The sequence below is a fragment of the Lates calcarifer genome, linkage group LG19 (assembly GCF_001640805.2).
Source record: "Lates calcarifer isolate ASB-BC8 linkage group LG19, TLL_Latcal_v3, whole genome shotgun sequence".
Classification (NCBI taxonomy): domain Eukaryota; kingdom Metazoa; phylum Chordata; class Actinopteri; family Centropomidae; genus Lates; species Lates calcarifer.
Genome location: NC_066851.1, coordinates 8,345,483 through 8,362,934, shown reverse-complemented (window position 1 = coordinate 8,362,934; position 17,452 = coordinate 8,345,483). Strand labels below are relative to the sequence as shown.

Below are 17,452 nucleotides of genomic sequence, written 5' to 3'. Positions count from 1 at the left end.
TTGGCAGCAGATTATAAAATGTGTCTCAGTCTTTGTTTCCTCTAAGACACATTGCTTTTGAAGTTTTCTAACCTGAATTTTTGATGTTTTAAGGTGAGACTGTGGCAGTTGAAAGGCTTTTGCTGCTACAGCCGTACTTGGTCTTTTATGACCAGTGGCTGTAAGATAACTAATGAGCAAACGTTGGCTATCTATTACTGTTAAGCAGACATTATTGAGTCAGTTCACTGATTTTATGACTCATTTGTACTTCTGTGACTAGCTTAGTTTTAGCATGAAACATTATCACATAATTGTCACATATGGCTATGGTGGCTATTGTACATGAGATGGTACATAGGTGCTTTAAGGGCCCCAGTTTAACTCCATTCACCTATTTGGATGGCAGAAAAATACGGCCAAAAGTCATGCAGATAGTAGCAGGGCCAAGTAAGGAAAATCAATCAAGACTTAGAAAACATCCTTTAATTGATCTTTAGGATGTTTCAGTCTGCTGAATTTAGAGAAAATTAGGAAATACAAAAGGAGTTGCTAAATATGTTCAGTCAAAAGAAAATTATTCAACATGTATTATGGATAACAACACACAGGTCCATGTAATAAAAACACTGCAGTAAAGATTTATCAACGTCTTCATGCAACTGTGGCCCACTTCTGTCAGATAATTATGTATTCTATTGAGAATATACCTTTCCAATACCAGGATATAGACCTGAGTGTTTCTTATGACAGCTAATCAGGGACCTGTGGCAAGTCTAGCCCTAGGACTGGGACTGAGACTGAGATAAGACACATAATGTCCCAGCACTGCTTTACCTGTCAAAAGAACATAAAGAGAAATGCAAAACTGAACTGAAAGACTTTGAAGGGCAACTTGAAAGTACTGTTCTCCCAGGCATCATTCACAGATAAAACTTTTATTTATAAAACAATTCCATGAGAATGGAATAATGGGGCATTCACATTTCATTGGTATCCTAGCATTAAAGGCATGGTAAAGTTGAGAAGGAAAAACTTTATGTAGTAGTGGCTTGCCTTTATATAGTACATCAGTATGTACTTTATGCTATGGCAAACAATGTTTTACAAAAATATCAGCTGCATTTATTGCAAATTCCTGCCTTGTTTCTCATCTGTACAGTGTCAAGTATGTATGATAGAATACATAAGATAGAAAAGGTTATATATACAGGACACATTTTAACATAAAAAGAAACATTGGGTTTTAAACATTATTGCAGTTTAAATCATTCAATTAAGCAGCCATATCTCGAAAACATTTGTACATTCAAATGCATACACTGGAAATTACAATCTTCAGCGAAAGAAAGCCAAAATCCAGTAGGCTACATTTAAAATGAAGTGAATAAAGGTCAAACTGTATTATGTATTCTCTTATTTAAGAATAGACCAGATCTTTAGCCAACTGTTCAAGCCTTCACCCAAAAAGTTACTTTGCTAAGATATACATAATCAAACCTATGAATAAATAAAATGTCATTAATAACATTAAAACCTGTACAAATAAAAAATATTTCAAATATATAGGCAAACAGTGTACTTTAGTGCACAAAATACCGCAAAAAGGCGTAGTTGCGAAAGTCTGTCAACCTCCTGTTCATTTAAGCCAATGTCCTCTCCTATCTGGATCTTATTAGTCTGTGATAGCTTTTACTCAGTGCCTCATTGAATTAAATTTTTGACAAATACAATTTGTAGTAAGTGGCCTACAGTCTTTGGTTCTGTGAAACCAAATACACATGAACCCATGCTGAACCCGCTTTGCCCAAATTGCCTGAAAAACGTATTTAATCTCAGTGATCCTGGGGATATATGCATATGAACTGTGGACTTCTACCCCCTCTTTCAACTTTTGAGACTGACAGACCAAGCTGACAGACCAAGGACAATCTCCCCACTTCTTCACAGAAAAGGTCAAAAACTGAATAAAAATCTGCCAATCAGCATGAGCTGCAGGGGATACTTGGATGGAATACGTCACTCAGACGGTTTGTGGGGAGGAGGCAAAGCCCAGAGAGCTGAGGAGATCGCAGGTACGCATCAGTGCTTGGCAGATTCATTGCAGTCATCATCACTGGCACAGAAATCACATCACTTCGCCTCTCCAGGGAGAAAAACTGGGTCTGTCAGCCAATGGGCTTTCATTAGAACACATCATTTACGTCTAACCTTTAGCAGGCAGGTGTGTGGCTTACTAAACCGACTTCCAAAACTGAGGCACAGCTTCACAGCCACTTTGGTAGAGCCTGCATTGAATGACAAGGGTTTCTCCTTTTCTGACATGGGCTCAGTCCCTCTGACCTTTATGACCACTAGCCTGTGGCCCAGGTACAGTACAGTCTTGTCCACTCCACCCCCTAAGGGGATGTGGCATTTCCAGAGTCAGTGGCAGAGCTCTCAGCTGGGTCATAAAAACAGTCTTCATTGACTACAGACGTCAGACTTTGAACACTAAACTCTTTCTCCAGCAACGTGTTGAAGTCCATCACTGCAGATGACGATGCTGCATCTGTCTGGCTGTCCAGTGACCTGCTGTGCTCCTTCATCTTCAACAGTGCACCTTGACTCCTCCTGAAACTGCTGGGTTTCCTCTTAACAGCACTGAAGTGTCCTCGCATCAGTTTGGGTTGGGTCTCTGGTGTGTCCCCGACTCCCTCAGGTTGAACACATGGTGCCGGTGCACATTTTGACACAGCATCCTCAGAGAGTTTAAGTTGGAGGAACTGAGCCTCAATGGCGCTGGCTGGGGAATTGCTGTCTCCACTGTCCCTCCGTGTTCCCCCCTCGCTAAAGCCGTCATCGTCCTCATCACTTAAAATATCAGACTCTTTGACTGAGGTGGAGCGGGGTTGTGAACTGGACCCAGGTGTCTGAGACCAGTTCTGCTGGACAGGGAGGATATGCGAGTCAGAGGAGGTACAGGGTGGAGGAGCACCAGATAAACTGTAGGTTCCACTGCTCAGGCTTCCTTCATCTGAGTCTGGCCCCAGCTTGGGATTCCCGGGCTGGGTGGAGAAATCTCCAAGTGGCTGCTTACACAACCAGGAAGCCCTGGAGGAACCTGGTAATGAAAGTGGAGACAGAGGTTAGAAATGCCACTCTTATCTGAGCAAAACACTTGCACTATAAGCCCCACAAACATTTAATAGGCCAAAAAAGTAAGATATGATCATCTGTAAAGTACATGCATACTTAGTAATGATTGATTTAGTAAAAGCTAAATGACCTTACAGGCTAAATGCCAGTCAGCAAATATCACTCCTAGGTGGACATGTTTTTTGCTGCTTTCCCAGGAAGTGGTGCCTGATACTCAAAACAACTGACCAAGGTTTCTTAGATCTTTGATTGAAAGAAATATCGCGTCCATGAAACATACAGAAATGTTTTTCATAAGAATGTATCTAAATGCTCACCTAGCCTGGCGGAGGAGGGCAGGGTGCTGCGCAGGGGGGCCAGGCGCTCCTTGCAGCTCTTCTCCAGCGTGCCCTCGCTCTTCATGTTCCTCCTCACATTCTCCCTGAGGATGGAGCGGATCACCTTGATGATGTTGACCTTGCTCTCTGGCACACTGAGGAGGACACAGTAGAGGTACCATAGTAACATGAGTACAGGGTATGTTCAACTTGATTTCAGAAGCTAAATATAGATTAAGAGGATTGGCAAGAGAGCTCCATTGTGTCCCCAGTGTCATGAGTGATTTAATTCATTAGGAGTGATCCCAATTTCACAGTGTGTAATCAAGAATTACCAATTTGGTCACAGGCTTCACTCTCACTACTGTCCACATGTAGACGGTTTGCACCATTAAATGCTAAAACAGCAGCACTAAACATTGCATTCATGCTAAGAAATGCAGATAGCTATAACCTGATGTGTCTTCTTTGGGGATCATGACAATCAAAACAAAAAATGGTTTTACAAGATTAGAGACCACAGGTGAAAAAACAGAATAGTTTAACAAATATGATCATTTGAGGAATACAGATTTTGAGTAATATAATTATTCTCTTTCTTGTAGGAAGTTAGATGACAAGCTGGAGATAGATACCGCTTTAGAGCCTCACTAAATGTAACTTGTTACCTTTGGAAAGAGTAAAGTAAAGCTAGCAGTATTTATGCTAAGCCAAGCTAATTGGCTATAGGTATTAGGTATAGGTATTGTGTGTATTTTCTGAAATGTGGCACTATTTTTATGCTATTTTTACCCGCCCATTTTAAAAGTGGTTTATTTTAATGAGAGCTGACCTTGGGGAACGACAACATTTTAAGTAGGTCTGAAAATGTTAAAAGATCATTCCAGTTTATCACAACTTGGGTCTTTTATTTTGTCTCACATTTTTTCCATCAGTAATGGCAACATATAAGAGAAGACTGACTAGATGCTACAAAGAAGACAGAGCCCGTCTGATCATCTAACTGCTTGTTGAAAAAAGTGGAGTGCAGCTAACTTGTAAACATCTATTTCTGGTCCAACTTTAAGACTTCTGCCATAGCTGTGTATATACATTTTTCCTGTGTTTTTCATTATGAGTGTGCTCACTTTGGTTTCTTGCCCCGTGGGACTTCATTTTAGCAATGTCGCCATGCTCCCAGATCTCAGCAATTAATTTTGTAACTACAATGTTATCATAAAGCAGTTCAAACAATGGTCCAAACTGCAAAAAATAAGACCAAAGTTGTGATGAACCTGAATTCTTATAAAAATTACTCTGGTATGAGTAATAGGTTAAAAAAATAATAAATAAAAATACTATGGAATCCATGAATGCACACCAGAATGAATCATCACTGATTCCACCTGAAAGTTAAATCTCTGACCTGCTACACAGCTGGAAGACAGTCTCTGGTCTCCCTTTCACTTCAGACCTGGAGTGAATCAGCTCCCAGATGCAGCTGCTTTCTGTGCCTGTTCCTGTGAGAGCGAGGAAATAACGGAGAGGCTTTTAATCACACAGTCCAAATATGGTTTATGGTTTCAGGAAAAGATAAGGAGGAAGGGCGCTGAATGGAAATGCCAGAGGAGGTGTGTGTGTATGTATGTGTGGGCAAAGAGAATGAGCTTAGGGGTGTGTGTGGGGAAATATGAAGAGGGAGAAAGAACAAAAAGATTTAGTGGATGTACCTTGTGAGTGATTTACTGGGGGTAATGTGGCAGTGTGCCGGGTTCTTACCTGCAGTATTTCCCAATCTGACCTGCAGCGCAGAGAGTGGGATGAGCCAACGGAACTTAAAGGGATCTGAATCTCCGTGAGAGAGTGCTGAACGAGGGTTGGCCTGGTCATCATATAGAAAATACATACGAGTTTCACACCAAAGACAATATTTATGGCATGTGAGAGTAAATGGGTGCAACAGACACAAGACTTACCATCTTCTTTTTCAGCTTGTTGTTTTCCCTGTAGACCAATATCACCGCTTTCTTGAACACTGGTGAGAGAGAACACATCAGCGTCTTAGTTCTGACTGCGAAAGCCTCTTGGGGAAAGCCGACTGAAGGAGTGCATCCCACAGAAGCATTTTAGATGCCAGCTTGAAGCCTTAAAGCATATATCAGCGCTACAGCTACGGATATTGAAATTCACAGCGATCTGTTTAAGTGCTACTGCAGATAATTCTAATACTGTGTGGCTCTAAAACAAGCCCAGTGCATACAATACAATACATTCATGGGCGACAAGTTGTCTGATATGAAATAGTATGTGGAATTAGATGGTAATGCAAGCCAAGATATTGGTTCACCAAAAACCTTAAGATTCTGGCAAAGTGGGTAGGGAAATATGAGTTTCCCAGAATGCAACGGCAACAGTGGCAGTAGCAGTGTGCAGACTCACCAAACACGGTCATTTCAGGGTCTTTTCTCATGCGACCCAACGATGGATGTGGGTTGAGCCAGACCACTGAGGAATGCATGAGAAACTCTCCCATCGAGATTTCTGTGACCTGAGAGAGTGACACACAGGAGATGGAGGAAGAGAGTGGAGGCAGAAGAATAACAAGTCAGACATTTGGCTTCTCACTGCTGTGTGAGATACATACTAAATATTAGTGTCTGCGAACGGAGGTCCACAGACACTACAAACTAGTGTTTTTACATGGGCTGAAAGCTGATTTTCAAGCAAACCTTTATCTGGTCTTAATGTAAGAGCTGTTTAAATACATTGAAAACATACAGTACCCTAGACAACATTATTTAGCATTCACTTTGAATATTTATACTGCAGTGCTTACCAACTAAATATTCCATCAATTTGTAAATGTATTCAGTCCCTAGAGGTGATGCACAGAAGACGGCGTAAACAACATAAGAAGCTAAATAACTCCACTCTGATGCACTGATAGTTTGCTGGGTCGAGGTAGTTAAAACTTATTGTGCTAAGTATTAAAGCATTTCATTTAATCTTCTACTGTAGCAGGTGTCCTATGAAACTCTATGTGTTATCAATGTGTGACTGTCACAAAGGCAAAACTATCTTGGTGATTATGAATTTGATTCTAAAATGTGTATCTACCTCCTTATCATGGCCAGTCTGCTCAGCAACTAGCTGATCAAACACAGAGCCATAATCCTCATAGATCTTTTGCATCTCATTGATGTGGCTGGCCACCTTCTCCATGGCTTTCAGAGCCTCTGCAGGGACAAGAACAGAAGTGTCAATAGAGATCTTGACTGTATATGTGGGTGCTTTGCATTACAGTAGCAGAATTTATTTGCTTATTGTGTGTGCATTGTGTATGGGAAAAATGCCAGTTCCTATGTGCCGAGATCTGTCACTTACTGTTGCCATGCATGACCGCAATAATAACATCACACTGAAGTGTGACTATATAGATATATTTTTAGCACATCCTACCCATGTGTGGATGTGCATGTATGTCTGTAAATGTACATGTATGTAAATGTATACTATTTCTCTTCCTACCAGTGAGGTGGTAGTGCTCCTCGCTGTCAGCATCAGTGAGAGAGACCAGCTCCCTGAGCAGCAGGGGGTACTTGAGCACCCTCTGCACCGGTTTAATCAGGTAAGACTCTAGGGTGGATGAGTGCTGCTTGGTGGGGTTCCTTGCATCCAGGAATTCCTTGAAGGCCTGATCGGTCTTAGCTGAAATAATACATACTGTATTAATATGAATCTTTTGCCAGTGTATCATCTTTGTTTTTGGTATTTGTGTTTCCTGGTGGTCTCAAGCAAACAGTTGATTAGGCTATAAACCAAATACAGATTTGACAAAGAAAACTGTTGGCTTTCCATTGCATATTACTAGTCCAATGAAGACCAGTGCAGAATCGTGGTGCAATAACATGTCTCCAGCAGGGGGTAGTGTAGGCTTCTCCTCAACCTACCATGACAACTGCAGTATTTAAGTGTAACATTGCTAATGAATCCATTATATCAGTGCATCACCCTGAGTAGCTTAATAATTGAAGATGAGGTGTTTTCACACACAAAAAAATATCTAGCAGAGTTACTTAAATACTTAGAAGGGCTGTTTTTATTTACAACCTGGTGAAAATGGAACTCCTGAGTTTACACTGAAGCCAACAGTATAGTGTGAAATGGCAGGTATAAAACAGAACAAGCCTTCTGTAAAGGTGATGACATTTTCCCCAAACAGTATGCTTCCACAACGCTTACAGAGGGGGGCCATTAAAGTATTAATTATAGCACTTCCAGCCACAGACAGGCAGCCGCATCGACACCTCCCTGAGTAATTGGCAGGCAATTAACGAGTCGACAAATAAACAGAGAAACTAAGGCAACCCAGGGCTCTTGGCATGATGGAAAAGGGAGGGGAGTGATGAAGATGGCAGAGACGTGCATATAATTACTGAAAGAGTTGACAAACGCCCACAGATTTCTTCTCAGTGTCCTTGGATCAGCTGGCTGTGGCCAGACTGGGCTGGGTGTTCTGTATCATGCTGAGCCACCTATTTACTCGGTGTGTGCACTGTGCAACTATCACCTTGTTATACTTGGCTGTTCTTATCTGTGCTGTGCAATTATTGCGCTACATGGTGTTCTAATATTAGTGCATGACACTAACTATAACATTTAAAGCTTTGGTTAAAGAACAGGGTGTATAAACCCAGTGAATACTGGTTCTTTGAGTCTGGCATTTTTTCCCTTCACTCAAACATTTGGAGCCATTTTGTGCCAAGCTGGCACTGCCCACAAACTGAAGCACTTAAGAATAATCATTATGCTCAGACCTATGGGGCATTTTGAAAAGGACAGTCAGTAATTTTTTCACCATATAAATACAAGTGAAAAAAAAAGATCTGAGATCTTTGACTTTTGGTAGTCAAGTCACCCCTCTGTTTACTATTCTATTTGGATCACAGATAACAGCTAACAGGATAATGTATCATTAATCATCATTTTCATGATTTTTCAAAATATTTAACTGTACAGAAAACCGCTTCAAGCACCGTATTTTACCACACTTAATTCTTCTCTAGATGAATCTGACCCATCAGAGACTTTTCTGAGTGTTTTTCTCCTGTCTAATCCTATTACGCATCCATCCTGCTGTTTACTTCGAGGAATATCCCATGCAATTCTGGTAATGGTGCAGATTTAAGTAGCAAGGGTTGGGGAGGTGGGGGGTTGGGGGCAATGTGTCCTCCCCATCCTCCTCATGTCAGCAAAGAAGCCAATCTTCTTACATTTCTCTCTGTACTGGGCAGTGTTCCCAAATAGTGGCAGAAAGGCCGGCGTCTCAGCGGACGTAAATCAACTTTAAAATTTCTACTTTGTCACATGCTGGGGGGGACGCAAGGAATTATTAGGGCTCTCAGGTTGTCACGGTCGCATATCTGCCGTTAGTGGACAAGGTTATCCAAAGTCTGTGTATAAATAAATGCATGTGTTTGTTTAAACTTCATCTGCTTTTAAAACAGGTAATAGCTTTGAATACTTAAAAATCATAGATCACAAAATGAAAGGCAAGGAATCTCTACTCTAATGCTAATATTTTGTGTGTGTGTGAATCATTTCAGAGATAGAACAGGGCTTGCAGTAAATTGGAGAGGCATCACTCACCTCACTTTCATCCACTGTCTCAGTCTGGGACATTTGTACATAATTGATTTGTTTCCCATAAAACAGGGCAAAACCTATGGTGAGTGCTATGAGGTGTCTGTGATGCAACACAGGTGCAATGAAGCTGAACTTAGCAGGGCTGTGGCACACTTTGGATTGGTATGTGTCTGCAGATGTATTTATAATATGCCAATTCTCCCTCTCACTTTGTGCAGCAGGAGTGTATTTAGGCTGTCACATATTCCTTGTGTGTTTAGGTGTTTGTAGTACCTCTCTCCAGGACCTTCTGGACTTTGATGTGGTTGGCACAGAAGCCACTGTAGAGCTTGAAGTGGTCAGCGTAATACAGGAACGAGCCCCCAAGAGAAAACAGCAGCTTCTGTAAACAGAAAAGGTGTAAGGAAAAAACAAAGACAGGGAGTGAGTGGTGCACACAGATGGGTACAGTGTGATGCTACACAAAGCCAGAGAGAGGATGAAAGAGTGTGAACACGTGAAGTCGTGACCAGACCTCTGTCCTCGCTCTCTCGGGAGACTATTCAAACACCTCCTCTGTCCTCTCCCTCTTGCCTAACCTCTTGAGTACACTACCTTTCAGCAGCTCACAATCCAACCAGTGAACCACTGCCTCGATCAATAGACCCCACACCTCGTCATGTCAAGCCTATAAATCAGCCAGCGATGCTCCTGTCACACCACCTCAATTATGTATAAACCACAAGATCTCAAAGATCATGTTTTTATTTAGAACAGTGGCTAAAATCACCTGGTTTGAGAAAAATGTTGTTCTGTAAACTCATGGAATCTACACTGAATCTTTGGACATTTAATCAATAATATGTTGCTGTGTGTGTGTGTATCTCACCTTGAACTGTGAAGGGGTCTCCAGGGTGCTGAAGTCAGGCGAGGAGGCAATCCTCTCCTCCAGTGTCTGTAGGAAGACCCTCTGGAAGTCCAACATCTCTGGCAAGCTGCCAAACAGACTCTCCATCTGAGGAAGAGAACAGAAATGGAGGGGTAGTGGTAGAATGGATAGCAAGAGGCAAAGAAAGGAGAGGTAGTTTGAAATAGTGGGGAGGTGATGGATAAGGATGTATGAGAGGAAGATAGCAGAGAAAGGAGTGGGAGGGAAAGAAGAGAGAGTGAAGTGAAGGAATATGAGGATAGCTTGTAATTCATAACAATCAGTCAGACAGGTACCCCGGAGTGTCATAAAACCTCCACTCTGATGGCTCCATCTCTGACAAAGGCACTTAGGGACAAGCTATAGCCCTGCTCGAGGCACAGCACACACACATTCTACAGTCTTACACACCCTCTCCAGCACACATACCCAGGGTCAACACTTCCCTTCATTAAAAGACGTTCGGGGGCTAACATGACCTTGTCCATTTTGTGTCTGGACACGTCCCGCTGTCCCATAATGGCCTTTTAATTTGCCCCAGTGCTCAGTGGCCTATCGACTAGTGCATCTTGGGAGAGACATCCTGTGTTTGAGGTCACGCCCGGCACAGTACTGCACACAGGGCTGGAAACTGCAACACTGAGGTCATTAGCATGCTGCAGCTCCCCTATATGTTGTCACAGGAACACACAGTGACAGTTTACTGTGTTTTAAACAGAGAAAAATCCCACTTCCTTAATGGAAAAGGTGCGCTGAAATCACTGGACAGCTATACAGTGGCATATGGAACTGAAGTGAATGCTTAAAGGGTAGGTTTCCTCTTACGCTAGTCTTTATTGGTGTGTCCCTTTGGGATGCTAGAAGGTCAGTCTAGGGGAATGCTAATTTGTCCTCCAGCCCGTCACAGTGGTAATGAGGGAGATATGGCCTACAAGCATTCACTGCCACCACCTCTAGGTAATAAACACTCAATGAATTCCACGTCCTATATAGCCTCAACACCTCCCAGGACACACCTCTGGGTGCTATACCTCTATGTACATATTCCATTCTTCATACACACACTCGCATTTGCCACCTACCTCGTCCAGTGTGAGAAAGGTTTCATTCTGCAGGGGTTTCAGGTAGATCTCGAACAAGCAGGCCAGGTCCTGCACCAAAAATCCAGAAGGTTAGTGACAAAGAATCAAACACCAAAAGTAAACACTATGTCTTAACCTGCCTGTCCTTTAACATCCCTTTCATCATCAGATCACTCCTTATTTCTCTCTTTATAACCTCTATCTGCCTCCCTCCCACAATGCCTCACCTCAAGCCCCCCCCCGCCCCTCCCTCCAATCCTTTAATGTGGCTGTAGCTTGTCTTGGTATCAGTGGGGATATTCTCATTAGGTTGATTTATGAGCTTCCTTCTCCTCCTCTGCCTCATCCCCTCCCCTAGCCACCTTAGACACTAGTGGAGCACAGATACGGACGAACAGGCGCTCTGGGAAGACAATCTCCTCCCTCAATTACAAATCAACTGCAGAGGGGTGTGCAGGGAAATGGACTTAATGAAAAATGAGGAAGAAAGGGGAGAAAACGCCAGCCATCACAAGTGTTGCAGATGCAAGGAGATCATGAATGCGGCTCTTTAATGCGTGTCAGAGAGGAAAAGGTCATATTGGAAAACATGAGGGCAGCAAAATGATTGGGCGGGAGGAAGATAAATAAGGCTAGACAGGGGGAGGAGGGAAGGAGCTCCAACTGTGACAGGGGAAACAGCATCTCTTTCAGTTCTTCTCTAGTTCTGTTATGTCCTATATCACTACTAAACACAATATCTTATTTTTAAAGGAGCAATGTGAAATACATTTATTCACTTTCTTGGATGAGTTAGATGAGAATATTTGTGTCTGGTGAATATGAAAGAGCCAGCAGCCCTTTCGCTCAATTTAGCATAAAGAAGGAAAACAGGTAAAATTTAACAAAATCCACCAAGCACCTCTAAAGTAGACTGAATAATACATTATATCTCCTTTGTTTAATCTATACAAAAAACCAAGTGTAAAACCCACAATTCCCTGTTTAATGGGGGTTATGTGCCAGACTATTTCTTGGCCAGGAGCAGTAACTTCCCTCTTCCTGTAGTCTCAACTGCCCCCAGCCAAAAAATAGTCAGGCACATAACCCCCCATAAAACTTCTTAAAATAGTTGTTTTTACACTGAAGTTTTTGAACATATTAAACAAATGAGCTATAACATGTTAATTAGTGAGCTTAACCTTTGAACAGAGCCAGGCTAGCTGTTTCCCCTTGGTTCCATTCATGCTAAGTTAAGCTAGCTGGCTTTTGGCTCCTTCTACAATTGGTGGTCTTGTTAAAAATAATCATTTCATAGCCAAGGAGTGAAAAAAATAGAACAGTGGAACAGCTTTCTAAATCTTCAGAAAGCATGCAGGTGAGTTTTATTAAACTTTCATGCTGGCTGCTGAGAAGAAATTCTAATGTGACAGAAATCAAAGCTTTGTGATCTCACCTTCACATAGGATTTCTCTGTGTCCACCAGCTCCTGGATGACCTTTCGTAACCTCTCAGTGGCACTCATGTGTTTGGGGCAAGGTCTGAGCAGGGTGGCCTCTCCTGTGGGACCTGATCCCAACTCCCCTCCCTGCCTCACCCGAGGGTCTTTGGTGTCCTCCATCATAGCTCCAGCACCTGAGCCCGTCCCTTCCTGGAAGGACTGGTAGAGAGTGCACACAGTGTCCACGCTCTGAAGGGGGCGACAGAAAGAAGTGGGTTGTATTTAGGTTAGGTGGCTCAGGGATTATAACAGCCAGCTGGATAAAATGAAGATCACACTTGTAATGAGAAACTGCTTTGGATGCATGCAAATGCAGTTATACATGTGCCAACAAACATTCTCTGAGATGAAAAAGTCTTTTACCTCCCTTATTCAACCATTCACCACTAATGATTTCAGCTCCACAGCTGATGAAATAATCATGTATATAATTCTACACTGTACATGGCCAGTCACTCCCCTGGGTATACTAATGGTGTTATGGAGATTTAGTAATACACTCTATGCTAATTGGCTTTGCATCAAAGCCTTTGCAGTGCATCTGAAATACTGACTGGATATCCCAGCAGATAGTATTATAGCACATTACATACTTCTTCTAAATCCATAATAGACAGTTATGCAGCTTTGTGTCACATCAATTCCAGAAATTTTGACATGCCAAGAGATCCCAAATGGTCATGCATTAGTTTGTAATAGTTTGTATTAGAGTGAGTGGAGGAGGCATTTAGTGGCATCTCATTTTCTAAATTTAGTCAGTAATACCTCTGCTCATTCACAAAATGTATAATTCCTCCAGCCCACTTTGTACTTCTTTGATCAGTGGAACCCCATGACGAACTCAGCGTCATATCATTTACAGAGGTGCTCGGCGGGAACAGATAATCCACATTACTTTATATTGGACTGTATTGCCTGGGGTAGGGAAATTAACATCAGCTGTAGGCACCATATTGTGAAATCTTGCCTGTGGCGGGTAAGATTTCATAGTCTGTGTGCAACTGTGGCAGAAAATGAACCATTATCAGGCTCTCTGTTCTGTTCTATTCCCTGGGACATAAAAAAGAAGCAGTGAGGGAAAAACTCTCCCCTCTCTCTACATTACACCATGGTTGTCACTCCATTATATATGCTTTTCAAGCGCTACAGAAAAGTATGTACACTTCATCAAAATCCAACCCAATTTCTTACCTGACAAGCTACTGAAGTACAACACTTCATCAACTGCACCAAGCTTTGCTAGAATAGTGCACAAACCATCAGTTATGATTCCTGCACTAAAAATAGCCTCATAATGACCAGTGCTCCTCATTCCAAGTAAAAAACATGATTTACTTGGAATAAGGAGCATTATAATCTGTGGCCAGTCACTTGAATCAGCATAGGCTGATAAGCGCCAGTAATAGCAGGTTCCAATCCACTGCACAGCAACACAGCGCAGTGGGACAGCCACGATGCCAGGCAAAACAGCAGCTCAGCACTCTCCATAGTCCTGTGTGTGTTTATATGTGTGTGGGGGTGGTGGGTGGTGGTGGTGGTGGTGGGGTTGGGAGGCCTACTAGTATTGAAAATATTGCATGAGCAAGCATTCAAGTGCACCCCAGTGCTGAGACACTGTACAGAAACACACAAGAATCGATAAACCCTTCATTTCTGACACTGCAAGCATCGATGCACACACATGCACACTTCCTGAGCAGTGTGTGAAAGCTTGTCTGAGTCACTCAGCTCTGATACTGGTGTGAGCTACCACCCACAGCTGCACCCACCCCCCTCCAATCCACTCCCAGGGAGCCCACAGACAATCAAGGCTTCCATTAATAAGTCTGCGACTCATCAGCTAGCTCATTATAGCATGGTCACTCCAGAGACGGCCCTCCAATGCTACAATATAGACTGTGTGAGAGTGACAGACTGAAAGACAGAGTAAAGAAAGAAAGAGACGGAGGGGGAAAATTCCTCTCTGTGTCCTCTCTGTATGTCTGGGCTAAGCCTCTTTCAAGCGATCCACCGCCCACAGAAGCGCTCCACTCTGGTTCTCTTTCAATGTGGGCTGATAATTATGAGGGGGACTTAATGTCTCCTTGTGCACTGCTGGAGGGAACAATGTTCCAGGTGGAGAGCAAGACACACTCATACACTGTGAACAATCATACCTGTATATGTAGACACACTCTGGCTGGGTTGACAACAAACCTTATGAAACATTAACTGTCAAAACAAGATTGTTAGCAGCTCTATGAGGCAGCAGTTCTGGGAGCTAAATGCTATCGTCAGCATACGAACGTTGCTCACAATGACAAAGTTAACCTGGTGATGTAAAACAGGAACACTTGCCATGTTAAACGTCTTAGTTTAGTGTGTTGACATGCTACAGCTGAGGTTGATGGCTAAAAAGGCCATACTGCTGGTGTTTCACCCACACTGCTAGCTTGGTTAAAAATACCATATTACACTGATAATTGAGCTGAAGGTTTATCTATAAAAGCGCAACTTTCTCCAGTGAGAATACATTGTAATCATCAACTTCACTGTCTGAGCTGATGAGGAGCTTAACATTTTGTTACCATGAAAAAACTTTTAATGTACAGACATTAAATAATTACACAACCCCCCCAAAAATAAAAAAAAAAATTTAAAAAAACAAAGCTGCTGACACACTATCCCACTAAAGATAACAAAATCTGCTTCACACACTGATGACGGTGCCACACACAGCACCAGTCAGCCTTCATTCACTGATACACGCTCTGGGAAAACTCCATATTGTGCCAGACAGGGGAGAGATTGCCTGAAGGAAACACAGAGGTTGAAGGATATCAGAGCGACATATTCATCAAATAGGCCACTGGTAGCTCCAGACACGGGAGAGCAGCATTGTGGAGACAGATAACAGTCATATCTGCCGTTTATTTCAGCTACAGGCACCCAGAAAAGGAAAGGCCTGCCCAAGTCTTTAAAAACTGTGTGTGTGTGTGTGTGTGTGTGTGTGTGTGTGTGTGTGTGTGTGTGTGTGTGTATCCAGTACCACACACCACTGCTTAAGTGTTGAGTTAATTTTCATCACACCCACACACTGGAAGGATATGAGCTCATGTTCATGTTGCACACTCTGAAATAAAATGATGGAGGAGCCACAGAGTTTGGGTAAAAAGGAGCATATATACTTGATTGGACGCTTGATGTGGGCAGGGGGGAAAACACTCTCACCTCTCACCCAGTTTCCCAACTAAATGACATTTTCATCAACACTAAATGGCAGATACCTGCATTGGAACATGACAAGAAGAGGTGGGCAGAAAGAAAGGGAGAAGGAAAGAGGAGGGGGAGGTGGGGGCCTACACACTGTCATGACTCAGGAATTGTGATTGCCTCACAACAATCTTACCGAACACAGGCTGACAGCTAGCCCAAATAACCAATTAAGAACCGAGGACAGGAGCCAGCAGTGGCGGGAAAAAAAAGCCTGGGAGCGCCAGGAAAGACAAGTGGATTCGACAGCGCTGCTGTGGACTCTTGCTCAGGTTTTCTCCCTGACAGCTGTCAGCTCTGCATCGTGTTTCTACCTTTTCATGCCGCTCATGCCTTTCAGTCAATTTAGAGAAGAAGTCTTTGTCAACCCTTAGAGGTAAAAAAAATAATAAAATGAACTGAGAGGCTGCTGAGTCATTTTGTCTCAAGCTACACAGTTTCCTTCTGACTGTGTCCGGTGTCACTGCCATACACAATGTTCACAGTGAGGTTTCATTCCAAGTTGCTATACCCTTCACATCAACTAACAACCATTATTTTCATTCCAAATTGACCAAACAAAGTCCTATGACATAAATTAAACTACATCTCTACAACAGCCCTCTCATCCCCCCCAAATTAAACCACAGCTATTAAATCCAAAAAGCCCCTACTGAACCTACTCACTAGCAGGAGCAGGGACACTTGAACCCAGTTTGGTACTGATGACTTTCTATTGTTGCTCTTAATGAGGCCTCTTCATGAACTGCATCCAATATCCCAGCATAAACAGCATCATTTTTTTATAAATATTTACTTGCTCTTTGGATGCTCTGCTCACCATGAAGAGCAGTCTGTAGAGCAGCCTCCATGCCGCTGTGGCCTGCCGCTGGGTCCTCCTGGCCAGCGAGCAGCCCTTCCTCCGCAGCCTGCCTCCCCTGGACGCTGGCATGGCAGCTCCAGAGATGGCGTGCGGTTTTAACTGGAGAAATTATCCGTGACAGAACCGAGAAGTCGGCTGGACCGTCTCGCCGATATTCTCGCTCCGTCCACCTCTGTTATTCGTTTGATGGTCAGGCAATCTCTTCTTCAACTTCTCTCACCCTCCTTCTCCATCCGTGCTCTCGCTCTCCAATTTGCAGCTTCCTGTCTCTCTGTTGGGCCCAGGGTCAGGAGCCTCAGTCTTGGGTACGCCTTTGCCTCTGGGGCAGAGTGGGCTTTGATGGCGATCGAGCCATTGATCCTGACTCCTGCCGTTCTGTGGGCGTAGGCAGAGAAAAAGTGCTTGCTGCCAGCTTGTTTTGCATATCAATCAGTAGTGAACGGTCTGGCCACTTGGTTTGTGCAAATAGTGGGGGAATTCTTCCCCTCGCATTTTTCCTCGACTCACTTTCTGTCTCTTTGCATCAGTGCTGGTCGGCCTACGTCTCTACCTCCACACCCCGCCATCCATCCTACTTTGCTCTGCCCATTTGCCTCCAGATATCTCCATTCCTCCTTCCTCTTCCCCTGGTTCTTCCCCTCCTTTTTGGCTCCATGTGACCTCTCTGGTGTGATTTCCAGAGAGCTGAATGGAGAGGCCGGGGGCTGTATCAGTGTCCAGTCTCTCAATAGCAGCAGTACAATGTAGACTGTTCTGGCTTGTTACCTCCACACACAGAGGAATGGCTGACTCAAAAATGGGAGGCTCTGA

At 43.2% G+C, this 17,452-nt stretch overlaps 1 protein-coding gene across 1 annotated transcript in view; it reads right to left on the bottom strand.

Moving 5' to 3' along the window:
• Nucleotides 1-901: 901 nt before the first annotated feature.
• The window catches only part of tiam2a (TIAM Rac1 associated GEF 2a), a 69,261-nt gene continuing 52,710 nt past the window's right edge, over nt 902-17,452 (bottom strand). Inside the window, 12 exon segments of the mRNA XM_018697775.2 lie at nt 902-3,082; nt 3,435-3,589; nt 4,840-4,933; nt 5,193-5,295; nt 5,390-5,448; nt 5,853-5,961; nt 6,531-6,649; nt 6,942-7,121; nt 9,333-9,441; nt 9,928-10,053; nt 11,049-11,117; nt 12,484-12,717. Coding sequence (XP_018553291.1) covers nt 2,379-3,082; nt 3,435-3,589; nt 4,840-4,933; nt 5,193-5,295; nt 5,390-5,448; nt 5,853-5,961; nt 6,531-6,649; nt 6,942-7,121; nt 9,333-9,441; nt 9,928-10,053; nt 11,049-11,117; nt 12,484-12,717 — 2,061 coding nt within the window. The 3' untranslated portion in view covers nt 902-2,378.